At 44.4% G+C, this 22,317-nt stretch overlaps 1 protein-coding gene across 5 annotated transcripts in view; it reads right to left on the minus strand.

Moving 5' to 3' along the window:
• Positions 1 to 240: 240 nt before the first annotated feature.
• Positions 241 to 22,317, minus strand: part of adamtsl3 (ADAMTS-like 3) — an 85,943-nt gene continuing 63,866 nt past the window's right edge. For 2 of the 5 annotated variants that reach the window (XM_037112875.1, XM_037112877.1), the window contains 23 exons: positions 21,933 to 21,978; positions 21,369 to 21,605; positions 20,986 to 21,112; positions 20,248 to 20,322; positions 19,321 to 19,478; positions 17,457 to 17,568; positions 17,135 to 17,273; positions 16,976 to 17,026; positions 16,683 to 16,887; positions 15,096 to 15,243; positions 14,928 to 15,012; positions 11,353 to 11,666; positions 9,592 to 9,721; positions 6,884 to 7,094; positions 6,613 to 6,792; positions 6,351 to 6,504; positions 5,223 to 6,228; positions 4,966 to 5,093; positions 3,808 to 3,916; positions 3,444 to 3,648; positions 3,019 to 3,128; positions 2,713 to 2,933; positions 241 to 2,527 (listed from right to left, as the gene is read on the minus strand). In XM_037112875.1, coding sequence (XP_036968770.1) covers positions 2,418 to 2,527; positions 2,713 to 2,933; positions 3,019 to 3,128; positions 3,444 to 3,648; positions 3,808 to 3,916; positions 4,966 to 5,093; positions 5,223 to 6,228; positions 6,351 to 6,504; positions 6,613 to 6,792; positions 6,884 to 7,094; positions 9,592 to 9,721; positions 11,353 to 11,666; positions 14,928 to 15,012; positions 15,096 to 15,243; positions 16,683 to 16,887; positions 16,976 to 17,026; positions 17,135 to 17,273; positions 17,457 to 17,568; positions 19,321 to 19,478; positions 20,248 to 20,322; positions 20,986 to 21,112; positions 21,369 to 21,605; positions 21,933 to 21,978 — 4,261 coding nt within the window. In that variant the 3' untranslated portion in view covers positions 241 to 2,417. Of the gene's footprint in view, positions 2,528 to 2,712; positions 2,934 to 3,018; positions 3,129 to 3,443; positions 3,649 to 3,807; positions 3,917 to 4,965; positions 5,094 to 5,222; positions 6,229 to 6,350; positions 6,505 to 6,612; positions 6,793 to 6,883; positions 7,095 to 9,591; positions 9,722 to 11,352; positions 11,667 to 14,923; positions 15,013 to 15,095; positions 15,244 to 16,678; positions 16,888 to 16,975; positions 17,027 to 17,134; positions 17,274 to 17,456; positions 17,569 to 19,320; positions 19,479 to 20,247; positions 20,323 to 20,985; positions 21,113 to 21,368; positions 21,606 to 21,932; positions 21,979 to 22,317 lie in introns of those variants that run through there. The other 3 variants (XM_037112876.1, XR_005077411.1, XM_037112878.1) reach the window with 3 other exon arrangements.

The following is a 22,317-nucleotide window of genomic DNA, read 5'->3' on the forward strand; positions in this document are numbered from 1 at the left end:
GTCGCCATGACACAACAGTCTTGAATATCATCTTCTGTTTCATAGCAGAACAGTTTTCAGTGACAGTATTCATCACTGCAGGATCGTTTATTGCAAAGTGTCCAGGATGAAATGAATCTGTGTGATCAGCGTGATGGTTTGTGCAGAAACTGTTCCAAGTTTAACCACTTTTTTTTTCTTCCAATTTTATATATATATTTTTTATTCAGAGCAAAAGAGAAAAGCACAACAAGCAGATTATAAAAGGAATGTATTTGATTTTATTTAATGATTAACCAGGAACGAGCAGAGAGCAACACATCAAGTCACCAGCAGAGGGTCCCCATTGCATGCACATCAAATAACCAGAGAAACCTGTAGGGAAATGAATACTTAAAACCCGCCACTGTATTTATTTACAGAACTATGCACAAGAACACACACGAAAATAAATAATTATAAGGACAAAACAAATATCTACATAACTTAAGAGCGTAAGTAATATGTTAATTTTTTTTCCTCTCCTGAAATCAAATCATCACAACTTAATGTAAAGCCAAGTAGTCTCCTGCTTCAGGTCCGTTTACTGTGTGTTGCACTTGGTGATGAAGAATTGTGAAACCTGTCAAAAAGTCCAAACACCGTCTATCTTGCACAGAAATGTGAATATCGTACAGTTAAGATGATTGAAACCAATTTGTAAATATAACACAGAGGTCATATTTAGATATTTTAAGTTCAGCTGAAGCCCGGCTCACACTACAGGAGGTTTAATACTAATTATATCTGTGAATCCCTTATAAGTACCAGATAATCTGGACTGAACGTCAGTACAGAACACATTTTCCTATAATTTGGGAAGAACTCCAGCGACCTGAACCGGGCTGAACACTGCAAAGAAGAGAAGAACTGTCAAATGAAAGTCTGTTGTTATCTGAAAATGTCACATTAAAAGAAAAACATTTTTTGGCGGACAGGATAAACTGAGCTTCATCAGCTCAGCGAGGAACTATCGTGCTCACCTCACGTTTAAACGTGCTGTCGCGTCACAAAGTGGTTAAAGGGACATTTCAACAAGAAATACCAAGATAACAAAACATAAAACAATGTAACTTTACAAAAAAACTCTACAAGCCATGTTCTCAACACAGACTTGGATGAGTTGAGTGCAAAATAAGTGTCTCATTTCAATAATTGACTTGCTTCAGTCATACACCTACATAGTGCAACCCATGCAAGATTAATCTTCATCTTCAGCCAGAAAATCCACTTTAAAGGAGCAAGACGTAGTTTTGAGGAAGACAAACAAAGATCTTCATTTTACGACTAAATCAAACCCTGTTGACACACATCATGCTGTTTCATTCTGCCACCTTTCTAGCTTCAAACACTTCTGGGGACTTTCCTCTGAGAACAGCTTGTTCATTCAGTTCATCAATAATCTCATTAATAGTGTAAATATTAAATAGTTTGACTTCCCTCTCCAAAAACTACGTAGTGCCCCTTTAAACGCCTGTGATCCTAATTCATCTTCTCTTGAAGTGACTTGACCGATCGCTGCGGTCAACATGTGCTAAATGACAGCACAGATTATGATTTATTTCCCTGGTGGCTGATACCGAATATCATTTATCAAAATATTAGGCCTTTTGTCATGTTACCCATTTATGAACAGCATGACGCTGTATTTCAGTTTATTCATACCTCATTAATAAAAGCTTATTTAGCATCAACACTATTTAACAGCATTGTTTTGGAGACCATTGCAATAAATGCAAACACACAACTTTCCAGTGGTTATTAAAGGCCGGGGGTCTACCCAGAATCCCTGGGTACGAAGTCAATCATTTAAAAACAAGCGCATTAATTACATTATTGTGTATTGTAAAATAAGCTGCATGATAATACGCATCCTGTTTTGGACATGGCATCATGGTGCTGAAATAGAAAATGGTGTTGCAGCACTGTTGTTCCATTACTATTCTAAGGAAACCCCTGAAACCACACCAGAAACAATCTATGTGGACACAGTGCCACATTTCTGTACGAGTTCCCCCTCATGAAACCAGTCGGTCACCACAAGTTTCTATTGCTCACAACAGTAACAAGTCTTACTCGTATCCTGCTTTTTGCATAATTTAGGAGAGTTGTCGAAGTGAACTCCAGATTTAGAAAAAAAAAGAAGTAAAACTGAAGCCTTCATTTACAGACATGAAACTCCTCTCAAAACTTTCAAACCCAAACCCACACGTGATATCTTTAAGTTGATCACAGCCACAAACGTTCCTCCACACTCAGGTACCCCCATCCAAGACTGACCACTGGAGACAGGTGTGAGTGTAAGGATGGGGCGTAGAGCTTTCAAGTCTCTGCTGGCTGTCGGAGGATCTTCCCTGACCTGTCCAGCTTGTTGATGGCCCTCGACTCGCGTCCCGGCCTCAGGTGTTTCTGCAGGAGTGACAGCAGCGGCTCTTGAACTGGGGCAGCGGACAGAGCTCCAGCTGTCGAACCTTCTCACAGTACCTCGTGCTGTCCTGACACTCTCCTGCTGCAACACAGAGTTTATAGTTTACCACACATACTCACTGTAAGTCTAATCATCAGCTTCATCAACATACAGAGTGCAGTTAAACTATCCTTAGTAATTAACCATCATGTTGTGTCACCACGCAACACTTTCCAGACCCACAGCTACGACATCACTCGTCTCCATTACCTGACGCTTTGTCTCACCTCTGCCACAGGACAAGATGTTGCATCGCTGCCAGCTGGGAGGGCGAGGCCTCCACATGCAGTGATGCTCCCGTGCGGCCTTTCCGGTTCGACGGTGCGCGCAGGTCACGTGGCGCGACTGGAAACCGTGGCGTCCGCAGGTGGCGGTGCACTGCGTCCACGGCCCTACATGCCAGTGAAGGGCGCAGGCCTCTGTGGAGCAGTTCTTCACGGAGCTGGGCCTACATTACAATATTATACAATAAGGTACTGGCAGTGTATAACAATTGTTGACATACAATATACTATGATGATTTCCATATTTACCTCTGGAGTCCACTGCACATCTTATGAGAGACTTTGGTGGCATTTGTGTCCTGGCAGTAAACATGGCGGTGCTGCGTGGCCACACTGGGACCCACACACTGACCGTGGCACTGAAAGAGTTCATCAACTTTTATTATTATTATTGCCTCATCATAAGGGATTTAGTTTATATTTTAAAGCGGAGGCTACTTTATGCATTCATTATAAAGACAATATCATTTTCCAAAAGGGGAAATTCTCATGATACATTCCACAAAGATGCTGCAGGACTTCCCTAACTGTATGAGTAATTTCTCTTGTAATAAAAATAAGGAAGCATCAGCTCGGTGCTTCCCCCTGAAATAACCCTAAAATACAGACAAACAAACCTGACATTTATCCAGCAGTTGAGAAACAGAGGGAAAGGTACACCTGAGTAGACTCACCGGTCCCCAGTGGCTGACAGCCCACCTGGCACAGGGCAGCTGGTTGCACTGCCTGGTCTGCGAGGGTCTCCTCCCTGTGCCGAGGCAGTGCTGGCTCCCCACCTCTCTCCATCTGCCCTCAGGACCCTTCATGCAGCGGACACTCCTGGACTGGGATCCACCCCCACAACTGGCTGAGCACGATGACCAAGGATCCACTCGCCACCTAATCCAACCACAGAGTGTGGAAAATTGGACTATAACCTATATAGTTTAGGGTGTTTTGGGGGAGTATGTGTTCGGGAGGGGGGCCAAGGTGTTAGAGCCCAGATCCCCAAGCTGTTGGGTACTTTAACTGGACAGGCATGTAGTAACAGCAGCCTACCTGAGGGGGCAGGCTTGTCCGTGGCACGGCTCAGCTGACTGACTGCTGTTACAAACTGGTCCATTTGTTCCCATACCGTTACCTTGGACACAGCTTCTTCCTTTGCCACCTGCGAATACAGTTTTTTTTTAAAAAAAGGATATCTTAGTGCAGAAGTCAGAAGACTTTTTAATCTCTATCATATAATATTGATTAAAGTTTCAGTGTCTATTGATGTGCTAAAGCAAACTTACCGCAGTGATCTTAACGTTCACGAACCTCAACTGGAAATGAAACTGCACATTCCAAAATCCTGGTTCACTTTCACAACAAAAGTCCTTCACAGCACTTAGAGCTGAATTCTTAAGATTGCTGAAGTGCATCCATTAGGTGTGACCCTAAACTGAGTTTGAATGAAAAATATAAAGAAATGCAGATTGGACGTTTCTCAGCACTTTTACCCCGTCTGTTTAGATTAGCTGAATGGGGTGCACGCGCTTAATCTCCTTTGAAACGTTGCCTGGAACCTCTAATTGTTGTCGTATGGGGAGGGAAAAGCACCGGAGCATCAGGAAAAAAAAAAACGCTTTGATGAAAATGCAGCTAGGTTGAGACTGATCAAGCTCAGAGGAGACGAAGGACAGCGCAGCTCGGAGACGACCCGAGCTGCGGCACGCTCCGGACATTCCCCATCACTGACTCAGCCAGATGAGCCACTTGGGTATGTAGAAGCTTACTGTATATCTGTGCCTGTGGTTGTGCCTGTGTGTGTTTCTCAGCTGAAAAGAATGCTTTCCCAGAATGTCTGAGCCCGAACCACAAAAGAACAACACATAATACATTAAACTGGACTACATGACAGTATATTAGGACAAACTCAACTTGACGTTCAGTTAATACTGACTCACTCGCTCGCAGTTTACAGTATTTGATCAGTGCAGAACTTAACTATCCCATTTTTAAGGCTCGTACATTCATTTTGAATACAGATGGTCCTTCTGGTAAACGTACTGCTCCACAGAGCCACTAGTGGTCAAACGCTTTGCAGGGAACCTTTAAATATTGCACATGTTAAAGCAATAATAACTGTATAGCAACACAACTGACTTTCTGCTCCAATATCTGATCACCATTCATTCAAACATGGTTGCAGCAACACTCTGTCTTTGTTGAGCTCACCTGAAATCTGCAGCCAGGACGAAAGAGCTGCAGAACCATGACGGTTCCTTGCAGTGCAGGTGTACAGACCCTCATCTACTCTGCTTGGAGACTGGATCCTCAGTGAGCCGGTGGGCAACAGGCCTACTCTGCCAACACAAAGACCACATAACCACTGACTCTATAACAATTATTTCCAAGTTACTTTTAAACAACAAAATCTGAAGTTTTGTTTTCTTTTTGCACAAAACATAATCAGATGTGAGGGTGGTTCTTACCTGCTGTTGTAGTGCAACTCTTTTCCATTCTTCGTCCATGTTCGGGACGGTTCAGGGTTCCCCAGTGCTTCACACCTCAGCTCCAGACTAGAAGTGGGTTTCTGCACCAGGACCGGGACTCCCACATAAACTATCATGTCAGCTGACGGCACTGCTCCGACCTTCCTGGACCGCTGGATGATCACCGGGTTTCTTGGCCTGGATGTGTGAGCCTTGATGTTCGGTTTGTAAAGGAGAGGAACCTGCGTGGAGGACTCTGCACTTCCCGGGGGATGAAGAGTCGACTCATTGGTTTCACCTTGAGTCGTGGTGAGCTCGCTGAGCAGCTGAGCGATGAGCTGTTCCCCCCATGGTCCTCCGAGGCCTTCAGAGAGGTTGTGCGTGATCTCATCCAGCCTGTGGGCATCGGCGGTGAGAACGAGCAGGCTTGAAAGCTCTGAGCTGTCATCTTCAAGGGTTGATCTGTTCTTTTCACTGGAGTGTTGCTTATCAGAAATGTCTTTTCCATCTTGGAGCGAACCTTTGAGTTCAAGCAAATGCTCAACTATGTTGTCGTATTGGTTGAGGGAGATGGGAAGCTCCTGGAATCTTTCTCCTGATGAGGCCAGATCAGACTGCCGAACCTTTTGTTGTCCGTCTGCACCATGACGCCATGACTCTGGGACCGAGAGCTTCTGCTTGCTCCCAATAATTTGCAGGACAAAATGTTCTTGTGCCAGACCTGCGACGCATGTGTATATCCCTGCATCTGACGCACGAACCTGCTGCATCTTCACATATCCGAGTGACGTTATGGAGAGGTGTGGAAGGCTGACCAAGGGCTTTCCGTCCTTCAACCATCGGATGTGGCCCTTGCGGAAGTGGCGGGTTGGGCAGCGAAGGACCACAGTTGTCCAGGGGAGAAGGTAGGCGTAACCTCCCACCACCAAGTGTAACTTCTTGCCCTTCCTCCACTGGATATACACCTTCCTCTGGGCCAGTATGGTAGGATCCGCCTTGACAGACTCTGTGATCACATTGACAGGATCGATGAAAGGCATGATTATTCTGTCAAGCAAAGTAAACTGACACAACATAAGTTCCTCTCTCACAGACTGATAGAACAGAGCTAAACAGAGGGTCCCTTACTCTCACAGATCCGGAGGGAGCATGGCCGGATCCTGGTGGGCCGTTCCATCAGGGAACAGTTCTCAGGGTCTACGTTCCAGTGTGTCCCATCTTCCCCTTGTTTTCTGCAGACCGCCTGTAGTCTCTGAATGCCACTTCCACAGGTAACTGAACACTGGACAAACAACAACATTTATAGACATTATAGATATTGAAATGAGCAGACCCTGTATACTTTGACTTTAAAAAGCTCAATCGATGCCTTGAGGAAAGCTTCCTGTACCTGTGACCACTCCGTTGTGGCCCACTGAGGTGGGCACTCTTTCTTGGCACAGGGCTGCTGGTTGGAAGGACTCTTGGAAGAGCAAAAGGTGTCAGGCAGCTCCAGGATGCTGCCATCCGCCAGCCGCTGTTTGCACAAGACCTGCCTCCTTTGAAATCCTCCACCACAGCTCTGGGAGCACTGCAGCAACAAACATACAGAGGTACTTTGCTTCAGTCGTCAGTCGTAATTGCTTTGCCAGGTACTGAACTTCCAAAGAGAGATCCTTTACCTGCCCCCAGTCATGTGTGTCCCACATAGGAGGGCAGTCAAAGCGGTTGCAGGCTTGGACAGGACTGGGTTTGGGGTTCTGACAGTCTTCATCCCTCAAAACCTCAGTGTGGTTGCTGTCCCGAGAGGGTCGGTGGGTACACGCCACAGTCCGGGTCATCAGACCAACCCCACAGGTAGCAGAGCATGAACTCCACTCTCCAGCCTCCCACCTGTGAACACAATGTTGATCATCAGAATAAGATTTGTCTTTTGTATACATATATACATATCCCATTATCCAATCTATAAAGCAGTGCAGTCTGCAGTTCAGCCACAGAGCTTGATGTTTTCACTTGATCCCATGAGAGGACACTGTTGCAGTCTTATGAATGTGTAAATTCATGAAAGTGAATACAAGCGAAAACGAAAAGAGTGATTCATGGGGCCGGATCCTGGCAGAGAAACATCAGATCTCCCACTGAATTTACTGATATCTGAGAAATCCCTGTGGCACTAGTTCTTCACTCAAATTTTCCCAATGACCTCCGTGGACCAATATTAATTTTGTTATCCAACAAAATTTCATAGAGAGTGATTAATCCGGCATCCAAGTTTGCTTAGTATTTCTAATCCAATCTTGAAAGTGACGCTGTATGTGTGTGTGTGTGTGTGTGTGTGTGTGTGTAGAAGCTATGCCTTTAAACACATCTAACAGCTTTGGCTTTGACCACGATGGCAGCAACTTTATTTCTTGCTTGACAGATTAGGTGATATTTCAAAACTATTCATATTTACTCAAGGGTCGAGGGACTGAGGAGAATTGGGAATGAAGCTTGTTTCGGATCGGTACTGTGCTCACAAGCCAAATCCTATGGCTGTTTCCCTTCAGAGGGAACTGTATCCAAAGAGTGTAGCTTAATACGGGAGGGTGAGGAGGCCTCAGGGAGGGAGCAAAGGGCCAAAGGAAACAAGTCCAATACAGCGTTTGTTGTGCCTGAAAACAAGACTCAAGGCCTGGAAAAACAGGCAAGGGCAGGCTGCAGGCCTCTGGGTTTTCTGACAAGAGTGTGAGTGGTGGAACACCGACACTGTGCACGGTGTTAACTTGAAACGTGTGGCCCACCGCAAAATCCACTCACCGTTTAGCCATGGCTCAGTTATATGAAACAACATGTCGTTACGCTGTTTAAATATTCAGGTATTTCAGTTTGATGAATTTTGTCTGCCCTGTCCTCAGAGAACAGTTAGAATTTCAAATGTGAAACTGCAAATACCGATGATGTTCATCCACTTCATTCAAGACTGAAGCCCAAACGGATGATTGCTGGAAAAACTAGAAAAGTTAAACCTTCAATAGGCTTCATCTACAATTATTCTTAAATCCAAATGCTGTGACAACCTACTTGTAATAACACTGATCTCATTTCAGTAATTTCAACCTGACATTTTTGTTTAGCAGGGATATATTTCATCCCAGTGGACGGTTACAACAATTTAGTCATCTCTTGGCCCTTCTGGCTAACTCCAAATGGACCCAATATCCCTGATATTTCATTGGTTCCACGAGATAAATCCTGTCTGTTTCTCTCTCCATAGGGTAAAGTTTTCCTTTTGAGTTATCACAAAGTCAGGCAACGTCGTGGCAAATTTGTCTGTATGATCGTTGAGAGAAACAGGGCTCACCGGAATCTGTCCTGAAAAACAATTTGAACCATGTGAATATAAACCGTTCTAAAATCAGAATGTTGTTTCTTTACTTTGTTACTATCATCTGCAGTCCTGCTCAGTCCTGCTGTGTGTTTAGCTTTATTAGCTGTTAGCTCTTAGCTGCGTAAGCCAGACAAAGCGTGGGACTCTCCTGCTGCTAACAGCTACATGCTAACCATCTCCCCTCCTGCTGATTTCAATGCTAATCTGTTGTTGACAGTTCATCATCATCAGGAAAAGTGCTGATAGTGAGTTTACTGCATCCTGAGTCGTATCTTTCCTGGGTCTCATGATCAGTAGCCAGCCAGTGATAGTGAAGCCCAAACTGCAGCAGCGGAGGCCTTCTCCATTTCAGTGCTGACAGAACCACTGAAAACTAATCTTTAAAAGATCTTCCGAGGACAATTTCACATCCGAGCCTCGCAGGTATAGCTACCACTGACATCTGATCCCCATTGTGTCTGATGCTGACCAGGTTCCACATGATGTCCCACTGGCTTCATTTCCTGCTTTCAGTGATACAACATCCGTCTCTGTCATCCTGCTTCAGTATCACTTGGACTCAAATGGCATAAATGGTGATTTAATTGGCCCAAGCGGTTTAAACTGAGAAGGATAACGTAGTGGATTAGAGGGATTTGAATCTCTTTTGTACACAACCAGTGATTAGAAGAGATTAATGATTCCACTGGTGTCATGTGGGTTTTATTGATGGTCTGAAAGTTAAGCAGCTCCAGGTGTAGAACACAAAGATGCATCATGGCTCTGGGAAACCGGCTCTATATATATATATATATATATATTGCACATTTTGCTTTGTTACAGTCTTGGCAAACTAATAATGACCGCAGCCAGATTTCAGTCCTGTTTGTAATTAACAGCCAAACCCTTTTTCCATTCCAAAACACATTCTCTCTGCATTTTTTTTACAGCATCTATTAATCAATCCTATGCACAAACTATCTTAAACAATGAGTAAATGATAGTTATGTAGGGTCTGATTTGTGTGATGTGCCGTACCTTGGTGGGCAGGGCTGAGTTTTGCAGTCCTGGAGGAGTTGCGGGGGCCGTCGGGAGCTCACACACAGGCTCTGGTCCGCTGCCTCCCTGGTCTGCTTGTTGAGGCAGATGACTACGGCCTCCTGCACACCTGGGATTATAAAGCACAATTGACGCCCAAAAACCGTGAGGTATTCGTGCAGGGTTCAATTAAACTCTGTGTCCCATATCCTCTAAGAGTGAAGGCAAAAATGCAAAACACACTGTATGTAAGCATCTCTCAGCCTCACATACATATGGAGCTAGACTATCACGCAGATATAGCGATGAAGCAACTGAGATATTCAGCCCCTCAATGAAAACAGGCAGTGGTTCTATCTAATGAGGCACAATGAACATCAAAACGGAGCAGCTCCCTGTTTAAGTTCGGGCCTGAACTGTGGATAAACTCAGAGGGTGTGATGTCAGGTCATGTTAAAAGCAACGTAACATAAATCTCAGATCCTGCTTCCAATGTTGGGGACAATAACAGTGAGGCAGGCACTTCAAACGCCGCGGCGGTGTGATGGTCCACAGGAGCGCAGCCCTCAGGGTGCGTATGTGACATCTGATACCGGTCTGTAATCATCCCAGAGTGGGAGTTTGTTGGGTTTGGGTGGACGCACGCACAGACTTTGACAAAAGCCTACGCCCATGTGCAGAAATTAAATTACACATTAACGCACAGACTCACAATCGAGGCATGCCGGCTTGGATGTGGAGGTGGGAAGATTAAAGTGGGGCTTGACGAATGTTGGCAGGATGTTTAGGAAAGCTGTCTCCGTCTGGCACGGCATTCACTGCTGCCGAGCGTCAGCGGCGTGTGACCTTAAGGGTTAAACATTCATCCATTATCGCGTAATATCATATAACTTACTACTTTCTACTTCAAGGCCCACACTGGCATGGCTTTAGTCATCCGCTGACATAAGGTCAGCGGTTACTGCTGGGATGTCTCATTTTCACGGACAAACCCAGTGATGCTGGCGGACTGGGGTTAGCCTTCAGGGTTTACACAGCATTCAAACTAAGGAATATCAATTTAATTTTAATATCTTTAGATTAATGGGTATGTGAATGGCAATTGTGGTCCACCACTGTCATCCAGACTAATTTATCTCTATGAATATTGCAGTTTAGAGATGATGAGATGTCCATTATCTGCCTCTGTGGAGTCCTTTCATTCCTGATTATGGACGCCTCCACAGGGCATTAACCCACTTATACTGTGGTCGCTTGCTAAAGAAAAACTAAAGAGCATTAATTTATATTTTCATGCTTTTTTGCGATCAAAATATAAAGTTTTTCACGAGCAATAACTCTCTGGCAACACATGGAACAAGACTCTCCCATGGGGCTCCAGTGAATTAGCCAGAAAGCTAACATAATGTTTGTAAGACTCGTGTCAATAACATTGTGTATGGTTGCAACGCAGTAAATATCATTTGATGGGATGTTTACCAAGCCTAGCTAGTCAGCCATGTCACTGTCAACACATAAATATCTGTCTTCTGCCATCGTGAGGTCAAAATGTTCCCATCAGCCTCAGCCGTACGTTGGTTTTAGTGAAATTAACAAATGTTAGCATGCTAACGTGCAAAAATAAGAAGGTGAAGATGTTAAAATACCTGCTAAACATCAGAATAAGAGTGTTCTCACTGTTCACATGTTAGCATTTAGCTGTGGACTCCTACATTAGGAAATGACAGCTTCAGAATTAAAGAGTTAATTGAGGATCCGTACCTCCACCACAGCTCTCTGAACACTCTGTGAAGCCCTCATACTCCCAGTCGTGCAGTTCCTCTCTCTCGGGTGTCGTCTCCTCCTCCTCCTCCTCCTCCTCCTCCTTCTCACTTTCCTTCTCTTTGCCTGAAACACCAGAGCAGGGAGTGCGGTAGCAGGGCTGACTTGTTGCGGGTTTGACCCCCTCGCACTCGTCATCGGGCAGGTCAGCGACAGTCTGGGAGAAGGACAGCAACACCTGGCACTTGACGGTTCGTTGCTGGATCCCGGCGCCACATGTCCTGCTGCAGGTCTGCCAGCGACCCGGGATGAAGCTGGAGGCGAGAGCCAGCATGATGATGAATCACACACATAAAAATATAAACAAATATGCTGTCCATTTAGCACAATTTACATACCTATGCAAAATATTTTGATAGCAAATCAAAGGTTTTTGTGCAACATCCTTGTATCCAGATTTTAGTCATTTACTCTTCGAGTATTGATGAAATCCAGTCTAACTGATTTCATATAACAGCTGTGAAGCATTAAGATCGGCCACTCTTGGATAAACAGTTTTCATGCACATCCTTCCTCATCTTAAAGGATGGATCAGAGAAGGAAATGCTTTCAGATCACGTTTATGAATGCTTGACAGCCTGTCGAGGTGCGGTGACAGTTCAGGCCCAGAGACTCAGCTGTCACCCCCCCAATGGCTTTGGGAGAGTGCAGAGGAAACAACAGAACTGGAAAGTGTGAGTCAGAAAAAGGTTTGGACCTGGATCTTTAGATTTAATCGATGTGGTCACTGAGAATTCATCTTTTTGGGGAATGTGAATGGAAATTGTTGGATGAGATGAAAAGCTTAAATCTTTAAAACTTCAAGCGGCCCTCAGTCCTCTCAGTTCTGACATATTTCTCTCTACTACAAGCAAGTTTACGCAGCGACACGTCATCAGTCATGACAACAAAGACAGCTTATTTATTTAGTTTGTTTAGTGAAGATTTTTCTCTTCTGGTTTAAAGTTTTGGCCCCAAAACTTCACAGTGCACCTTCACAGGCAGTTCCTCAGATCTCTGCAACCTTCTTCTCCTGGCACAGTGCTGCCTCGCTGTTCTCATCACACACTGATGCACCTGATCATGACGACAAAGCGCTCGGAGGTCGCCCAGATGTTTACACCGTTCAGCAGCTGTCCAGTCCACAGCTGAGCTCACCGCCGTTTCATCCAGCGGATGCACTTAAAAGGGATTAGTCAGGTGACAGGTGGTCATAAAACGTACTCGTTTAGATTTAGTTTTGCATGTAAAACAGAATCATAAACAAGTGCCAAGAACGGCCATGTTAGCAATTTATTTATTCATTTTTTAAAATTGTTTTGAGAGACAACAAAGCTCCGTTTCTTGTGACAACGGGTTAATTTATCTCGTTATCTCAAACAAACAAAAGGCCCTTTTCATAAAATAACAAGATCATTTATCATCAGAAAACAACATCATAAACAATATTCATCTGGCGACTGTTTCCATGCTCGGGGTAGAACGCTCGATGCTGGGATTATCTCATACTACTGTGTTCTATGTTGCAAGTTGTTCAAATCATTATCATTTCACCGCTTCCTGATTGACCAGCAGCTGAAAAGATGTTGGATGAAGATATTCTGGAGGGATATCGGGCCGCATTTCAAAATAAAATCCCTGTTTTTCCTTAAAATGTGGCTGGATCAATCAGAAAACATAAAAAAAAACAATCTGTCAGATTCACTTGTAATGTGGCTTTGCAGCTCACACTGTCATTATGATCATTCAGTGGTCACTCTTTATGTGGTGTTTAAAATAAACAGTGAAAAATGATCGGTAAAGATGTTGTTTCTATACCCCAGTTTGTTGCCCTCTCAGTTTCCTGCAGCATGCATCATCTCTGATGAGCAGAGGTATCTATCCATCGACATGGCCGCCTGCACCAATCTGCCGCGTTCTTCCTCGTTGGAGCAGCTTGACCACAACACAAGGGCGCCCTGCAGTTTTATAAGATGCCTCAATAAAGAGCTCATAATTACGGTAAAGTTGGCTCTTTACGAGTGCTCGGGGACTCATCGTGTGCTGGACAAACAAATGAATCACCGGCAGTTAGACCTCGGAGCACCGGCAACAAAGTCAACACATGAGCCCACAGAAATGTTTATCTTCATGCGCAGTTAACGCACATCTGTCGGCTCAAAAACAATCTTGATTTCATTCGTGGAACGGAAACAACACATTTTTTGTGATATCCGTTAAACCCCCATGTTAATCATATCAATTAAATTTCCATCTTATTGACTCATGGTGGTGGCTAGATGGAAAAAAAAGGCACCTTTGGCGAAGCTGTGGAACATATATGGGTTTAATTTCTCAAGCATTTGCGCAGCGGTGGCTCGGGGCAGGCATAAGGCCTGGCAGTGGAGGTGCAATAAGTCTAACGCAGGAATGTCCCTCTCTCTCCTCTCACATCCGTAACCTGGCCCCATATGGTAGGCAGATATTGTTGTTGGCATGTGAACGACTGCATATTATACACAGATATTTATGTGCTTTTGGAGGAAATACATGGGTTTTTTTTTTCTTTTGCAATAGAGCGAAATCACATGTTTTGGTGTTTCTCTCCCTCTCTCCCGTTCCAAAGATAAGTCAAAGTAACAGATGTTTTGAACTGGCTAACATGGTCGCTAATGCAAGTCATGCAAGACGCTGGGTCGAGTCCAAACATTGTCCATCTTCAGAGGACAGCCTTTATTAGTCAATTGATATGTGGGACATGAACATCTGGAACATCTGAAGCTTGCTGAGGTAATGCTGGTGGCCAGTGACCGAACTATCTTCTGGTTTCCAAAAAGATGTTTTTACTTTTTCACCTTTAGCTAGCCACCCTTTTACCTTGAATAACCCCATACAGCATATCCATTTCTTGGATCTGACAACACACGCCTTCACTGAAGCAACAACACTGAACATCCAACTTTCGGGAAGGTTGATTGCTTCTTTCCTTTTCTTTACACAACTGTCCTGCCACCACGTCTGACAGATATGTGGCCAGGTGTGCAAAGAGACGTGCACGCTGCAAACAGCTGCTGACCCGAACAACAGCACGAGACTATGTTGGTTTCATGGAGGCACCGAGCTCCGTCTACTTCATTTCCCCCTCCGGGTAAATCCAAAGCTCTGGGACGGGGAAACTCTTGTTGAAACTGTGTATCTGGGATCTGACTTCAGCTGCCTTCGCCCTGCACGGGGATTTAAAGAATTAGATTTCCCCTGATTCTTCCTGGGTCATGAAGCTTGAGCGTCATTTATGGCCTCAGCCGTTGCATCCACCTAACTCATTTGTGGTGTGTGACCTCGACACCTGTGATGGTTTCAACAGAACGTTCACCTCTGGCAGTAAATCGCGGGTATGTGGTTGTAAGTGCAGAGCGGCAGTTAATAAGCAGAATCATATATTTCAGAGGTTGAATTGCAGCTCCTGCTGCTTTCAATAGAGGGAAGAAGCAAATACAGATGTTTTAAAATCACTGTGATCCTGCTGATATGCTTTGTGTGGGTTGGCTGGTGCTTACGTTGGTTCCTCAGTGACGATGATCTCCTCCTCCAGCTCTATGGCCTGCTTATGCCACACAGGTTTTGCCTCAACTGGGAGCGTATCTAGGCAAAAGTCATACGAGAAATTATAGTTTATTCTTGAAATGAGAACAACTTTGGTGGTAAAAACATGACATGTAACCTACCTATGGACTTGTAGCAGGGCACAGTCACCAGGCACTCCTCCTTGATGTGGGGTTTGGTGGTGGGGTTGCAGCCTCCAGCGTGGAGTCCTCTGTGATCGATGCACAACACCACCCTGTAGCGCAGGCCCTGCCCACAGGTCACAGTGCACTGGTGGGGACAGGAGACACAGTCTATACATTACTGATAAAATGACAGGCAAACACGCTGAATCTCTGCTTGTGTCTGACAGAAAGCCTCAGAAAGCCCTGGACGCCAGGGAAGTAAAGAAAGAGACCTTCCAAAAATCCCTGCAGCTCTCTGCGCAGGGGAGAACTTTGTGTCTCTTCTGCCAAAACAAGCATTTAAAGGCAAGTTCACAAGGAAGAATGTGCTAGGTAAACAGGATCCCAGGTTTTCAGGGGGCCACAAATTTGACTCCCTGTGCCTCCGCTTGTGCCTGTATAACTGGGGAGGTAAAATAAAATCCCCAGAAGGAAGTTGTAGGGGCCCTTTCTGGTTAATGTTACAGCAACTGTGGCAAATAAGTGGAGTGTTTGATCCAGACGCACCATGTTTATAATCTGGATTAAAAGGTGAAAAGATAGCATCTAAAGGGGCACTCTGTAGACAAATAAGGTCCACAGAACACTGCTTGAAGCTAGAAAGGTGGCAGGGTCCGCCACATTTAATCAAAGTAAAACAGCAACTGTGTTTGAGGTCAGCTTGTTTATTTAGTTCCTTTAGGCAATACAAGAAGAGCTTTCCCTTCTGATTATAACGTCTTCTTTAAAGCCACGTAGTGCTCCTTTAAAGAAGTCCATATGAGCGGTGCTGAGTCTTAGTTGCAGCCCTGTGGGTTCTGGACGGTGGGTTCGAGGGCACGGGCGGTGGAGAGAACTCAAACTGAGCGCAGCAGTGCCACTCTGAATAACACAGGAGGGGATTTTATCATCTCTTTAGGAATTTCAGCTTAAAGGGTAACTCCACCAATTTGACTCATTATAGCGTGTTTTTTAGCTCTTGGGGAACTGCATATATGTGAAAAAACACTCCAGTGATGTCACAAAGTGGCTAAATTGCATTGTGGGTAATGTAAGTGATGTGTGAAAAGATACTCTTGCGTGAAAAATTGGTGGAGTTACCCTTTAAGTGGTTGCAACTATTCCCGACATGTTGAAAATGCCTGAAGAGATGAAATCCCAGCTCAGACTGTCTGCCGAGTACATTTTTGTTTCTCCCTGAGACAATTAATCATGCTTACTTTCGTGCCATTGGCTAATTAAAACCCACTGTGGTTATTCAGACTGAAAAGACAAATGAACCATTTGTTAATATTTGACTTCCCAGGTTGAAACAGCCACAGAACACCAAGAGAAAACTATTTTTATATTTGGCTGCCAGGCATTTTCAGCTGAACTTTCTCAACTTTTCTAATTTTATGATGCTTTACAGCGTCTCACGAAAGAAAAACTTTAATCAATTAAGGCTCAGTGTGGTATTTAAACTTAATTTCCTGGGCCTTATCCTGTCTTTATACTGTGTAGGAACAATAAACAAGTCAGAATGATTACAGAAATGTTGAGAAGCAGAATAAAAAGGTCACCTACGGGCGACCACTCCTGTGCCAGCCAGACGGGGCAGTCGAAGGTGTTGCAGGGCTGCAGGATGGCCGTCTTGGGGGAGTAGAGACACTTCCACTCCTCGGTGGGAGTGATGACGCCCTGCATGTCCTCCTCCACACAGGATACTGAGCGACTCTGGATGCCTCCGCCGCAGGAGGTGGAGCAGGCGGTCCAGGGACTGCTCTCCCATCTGACGTCATAAAAAGGATCGTCGTTAAGTCACGGACGGAGATTTGAGGACATGTGCTGTGCTTCTTGTCACAGTGGGGGGTACATACCGAGGCAGGGGGTGGTAGAGGTCGTACGGCATGATTTGCTTGTAGCCGTCACTGAGAGACAGAATCGGTAGGATTACAGAGACTGCTATAGGAAGATCACGAACATGGATGTCTGTGGTTATACTTGTGTTATGGTGCGGTGGAGGTCGGGTGTCTAACCTGGCCAGACAGGGCTCCATGTTGCACTCCTGGAGTTTTGGTTTAGGTTTGATGTTCTCTGGGTAATAATGGCAATACTGATCCACGACCACACGGCTGCTCCGGAGGTCAAAGCACTCCGCGGAGGTTAGCTGGTACCCTACAGACACACACGCAAAAACACTTCAATTAAATACAGAAACACATTTAATAAAGCTTAAAGCAATATTAAGCATTTATCACATTTTAGCAATATTTTATTTTAAGTTGTTAATATCACAGCTTTCCATCACATGGCTGGTAATACTTCTGACTACTGTTGAGTACGTAGTGGCATGCTAACCTCCACCACATGTGACGGAGCAAGGGAAGAAGTCGGTCTCCCTCCAGCGGTGGATGATGGGCTGGTAGTAGATGTACTGGACCACACTGTCCGCTCCACCGGCTAACTGCACCTACAGAGACAGAACGGTGCAACTGACATCATAGTAGACTTTGACATTGGAGGAATTTGAATACGAGTGACCAGAAATTTCAGCTTCTAGCAGAACTTATATATAGAATTAATAACAGCATAACGTTCTTCTCCTAACCTCACACCTCAGGCCTATTTAAGAGAAGCCAGATTATGCCTACAACACGTATGAATCAAACTCCACTGCCACTCATTCACGTTCATGTGTTTACAGTGGAAAGACTGTCTGGCAACTTTTTAATATGATTTTCCATGTGTCCAAACCCTTTTCCAGCGCTGCGATATGAATTGGCCGTCTGCCTCGTAACAGATTAGAAAATTATGCATTTATAGCTTCTCAGATTTCTGTCTCCCGAAATTTCTATTTATTGTCAGATCCTTAAACTTGTGTTTACGAGGGGGGAAGTTTTCACAGGCGTGTCCCGGTCCGTGGCCTGCAGAACTTTTAATGTCCACTCACTGGCCCTATTTCTGAGTGTGTGTGTGTGTGTGTGTGTGTGTGTGTGTGTGTGTGTGTGTGTGTGTGTGTGTTTGTCGATGTAAAAAATCAGAACAAGATGTTGTAGCAGTTGTGTCATGGCATTGCAGAACTGCTCGTTTAGGGTCGTTTAATATGGGCTGTGTGCTTTTCTCCATGGATTGAGTTTTTTGATACTTTTATATGGCACCAAGATAAAATCAGAGAGAACATGGAAATCTCATTTCTTACAATATGGGGGCCTTTAAGTCCGGCAGCCAAACAAATCACTGATAAAACCAATCAATGCATTTGGCACGACAAATGTAAGCTCTACTATTGTTATCTCTCCACGACACGCTGGTTCAACAACATGTCGCCCCTCAGAGAGAACGAATGGACAGAAAAGTCATTCACATTTTATATTTACACACTCCGATATCTTGAAATCTAAGCGTACGAAATCAAATCTGCTTTGAACCCTCGGTGACACGGGAGGTTCACCAGGAGTTTGTGTAAATAAAATCCTTATCTGAGCTTCGATTGGCTGGTTGCAGTATTGACAGAGCTCTGCATTGTCAAAACTATGTTTTGAGTTGAGCTGCAGAAAAGATGGCAAAAATCCTCCAATGACATCAGCTGTTCAGACGATCGAAGATAAAGAGGTACTGTAACTTTTCTTCACGAAAATCATCTCACTCTACTTCTTGCTCTGCTTTTGGTTTCTACCAGCTCCTGAGGTAAATATCTGGCTCTTCAGCAGCTGAGTACTCCACTTTGTTCACCAGCTAGTTGCAGGCTGATAGAAGCTAACTTAGAGAGCTGCAAAGAGCCAAAGGAAACCAAAGATTTTGTGACTTCTCTGCGGGTTTGTCACTTTGAAAACATGTCAAATTTAAACCTGTGTCAACAGGGGGCAGCATTTCACTAGAGTGACCACTAACTGCTTCTAACTGTAGCTGTTGTTGGCTAGTTAGCCCAGTCAGCCATGCAGTTAGCGGTCTGGACTGGGAGGTTGAAGCACGGTTGGTGTTAACACTGCTAGCACAGAAGCTTCAGACTAGGACGGGCCGTGGCTCGCTGGTTAGCATGCTACATTTAGTTAGTATTTCAAACACAAACATAAATGTCTCAACATCAAACTCTTATTTTTTCACAGTTTTTGTTAATATTTGGATGTTTACAGCTGAAATTCTTCCATATTACACCTTTAACAGAACAGTTTTGATATGTGCAGATTCAGGTCACTCGAACTGATGTATCTTCTTCTCTTACTTTGACTGTGAAGTCAGCTCCAAGTGGACCAGTGATTCTCAGGACCTCCTTATCTGAAAGTTTCTGGAAGTCCAAGGTGGTGTTCTCCAGGTGGTGCTGCCCTGATCTATCCAAGTCCAGCTCACCTTTTATCCCTTGTAGAGTCTTACTCTCCACGTCTAAAGAAAAAACAGAGCAGAAAAGCTCAAGCAAAATGGACAAATCAGACAAGACAACAGATTCAAACAGTGAGACTTCAGTTCCTCTTGGTCAAGATCCTCAAGAATGACAGTCATTTGTCACCAAGACTCATTTTAGCACTACCAGGAGGGGTATGTAGCCTCCTGCAGTCATCGTCTGCAGACAGATGGTTACAATTTAAGTGCCCTCAGCCAAAAAGGACACGGGAAATATTCAATGAAAAAATCTGTCCATTTAGAAAAAGACGTGCTCTTGGCCGGACTCAGGAAGCAATCTGTAAACTAACCGCGGAGCAAAGGAAAGGTAAAGAGATGGAACATTTGTTATTGATTTGATCCAGTGGGGAGTTCGATGCCAGTACTTTGACATTAGCGATATTTGCTGGAAGCCGTCAGTCTTCTCAGAGCCAGAGCAAAGAGCAGAGATAAATACCTCGGCTGGTTATTCTTCTCAGAGCTCCTTTTAAAAACGGTCTTGACGAGAGAGCTCAAAATGTAATAAATTACGGAGGAGGAAATAAAAGGTTAATCATTTAGTTAAGATGTGTATTAGATAGGTCAAGCACGACTAACACATTTAACAAAAAGTAATATTCTTTTTGCATCACACATCATCAAATGACCTGCTGTAAAACAGGATACTCAGCGTTTAATGTGCACTAGTTTGGCGATAAAAACCACCGCCAACTACAAATATCATGTTCAGCTGTTTTGGATGGAAGGGCACCCTGGACCTACCAGGACTTACACAAGTGATCCGGGCCTTTCAGGACCAGACGCACATGGCGACTCTTGTAGGGGATGACGACAACCGTGTCCTCGGCTTGAGTGAGACAAACAGACAGACAGACGGAGAAAACAGCAGCATGAAGTATCTGATCAGAAAATAGCAGTCAAAGTTCATCTGATCAATACAGCCGTTCAGCTGTGACCGAGATACGTTGTGAGGAGGGGAAGAGGAACCTCTGCACACACAGAAGCCCGTGACCCGGAGCAGAACCTCGGTGTTACTTCCCCTCCTGGGTGAGCAGAGATGTGTACAGGTACAGGTGTACAGGTGTACAGGTGTACACAACAAATTTATGACTATGGACTTGTGAGACCAAACATATGGAGATTCCTTTACGAGAAGGTGAGCCTCTTGTCTTTTAACATGCTCAGAACATATCCAGTCATTAAAACATCGTGTGGTAATTCTGACTGTTATTATTCAATTTGGACAAATAAAACACAAAAAGCTTTTGTTAAGAGGCACGCCAGTGATTTCAGTATTGCACTTCCATCGAGGACTTGTGGGAGACAAATTAAAACAAAAAAATGGAGATATCCTGGCTTCGAACCAGTAAACTATGGGTAGCTGAGTCCTACATTTCCCATAATGCACCTCCACAACGTCGATCATCATATTCTATTCATGTTGTGTCAGAATAATTAGCTCCCAGCGTCCTGAAATAAAGCAAAAACCGCCCCAGGAAATATTCTTTACTTTTTCCTGAAGCATGCTGGGATTTGTAGTGTCCCCGCACCAGTCTGCAGGAGGAGCCATCTCCACTGCAGACACCACAGTTGTCCTCCTTTGCTGTGCTCCCCAGCTCATGATCGCAACCCACAATCTGTAGAAGAGACACAGAGAGAGACAAACAACATAAAAACGTTGTTTCGCAATTTCTGTTGGTAACACAAAACCTCTGGTTCGACTTAATCCAACACAACGCACCCTTATGAGACTGCACTCTGATACATTTTTCAGATTTCTCTTAATAAAAAAGGATCAAAATCACATTTTTTGATTTTCTCGCTTTACTGTCTCGGGACTCCACAATGGTGTAAGTGTCCAAACATAAAAATTCTTGCGATTGTTTCTGTTACCTGGCAGACTCCACTGATGCACATGTCCAAGGACTCGGTGTAACAGCGAGTCCCATCCAGCACCTTGGGGGCCAGCTCCACCACGAGGCCCGAGCCCTTGGCTTTGCACTTGAGAGCGCAGGGGTTGTCCGGGTCGTTGTACACAGGCAGCCACTCGTGGTACTGACCCTGGTAGCGCACGTCTGCATGAGCTGAACACTGCTGGGCACGAAAATCCCCGGCATCTGGAGGGCAATCCTGAGGGTAACAACAATATTCAGAGTCGGTGCCAAGCATACAGAATCACTCTGTCGTGGAAAGACGAGTGTTCCCACAACTCTCGGTGGACAGATTGTTGAGACTGAATGCCGAACGTCAAAATCAAAATGAACTTCTCACTTTCTCTCAAACTCCTGCGCTCTAGATCACTGAATTACACTCCTTAAACATAAACCTTGGTAATATTTTCACGGTTCCACCACACCGAATTCTCAATCACACTTTTCTCTCTCGGTTTACTTCAACACAAACCACTTGAAAGCTCCTCTGACATCCATTACATATAGATGAGTGTGCTGAACTTACCACATTACTGCATGTGCGATATTTGATATTCTGCCCCTCGCAGGTCCTGCAGAAGACAAAATTAACATGTGGGTGAACTTTGGGGGGTGGGAGATCAAACAAACCACGATGCAGAACAATCATCTTCATCCACTGACTCTCAGCCTGATTCACACAATGTGACCTAAATGTTTGGTTTCAGAAGTGGTGGACACGATCAAGTAAATGTGCCGTCGTCCTTTAAAAGGTACAATATGTAAAAAATGTATTCTAAAGCTTAAGAATTAAAAAAATCAACAGAATGTGAAGAAATAACAGTTTTGACATTTGAATGTATTGTCTATTGAAGTTAGCATTTACTGTCCTTAAAAGACCAATGTGACCGTGCTAACCCGCTCACAATGAC

The sequence above is a fragment of the Acanthopagrus latus genome, chromosome 10, assembly GCF_904848185.1.
Source record: "Acanthopagrus latus isolate v.2019 chromosome 10, fAcaLat1.1, whole genome shotgun sequence".
Classification (NCBI taxonomy): domain Eukaryota; kingdom Metazoa; phylum Chordata; class Actinopteri; order Spariformes; family Sparidae; genus Acanthopagrus; species Acanthopagrus latus.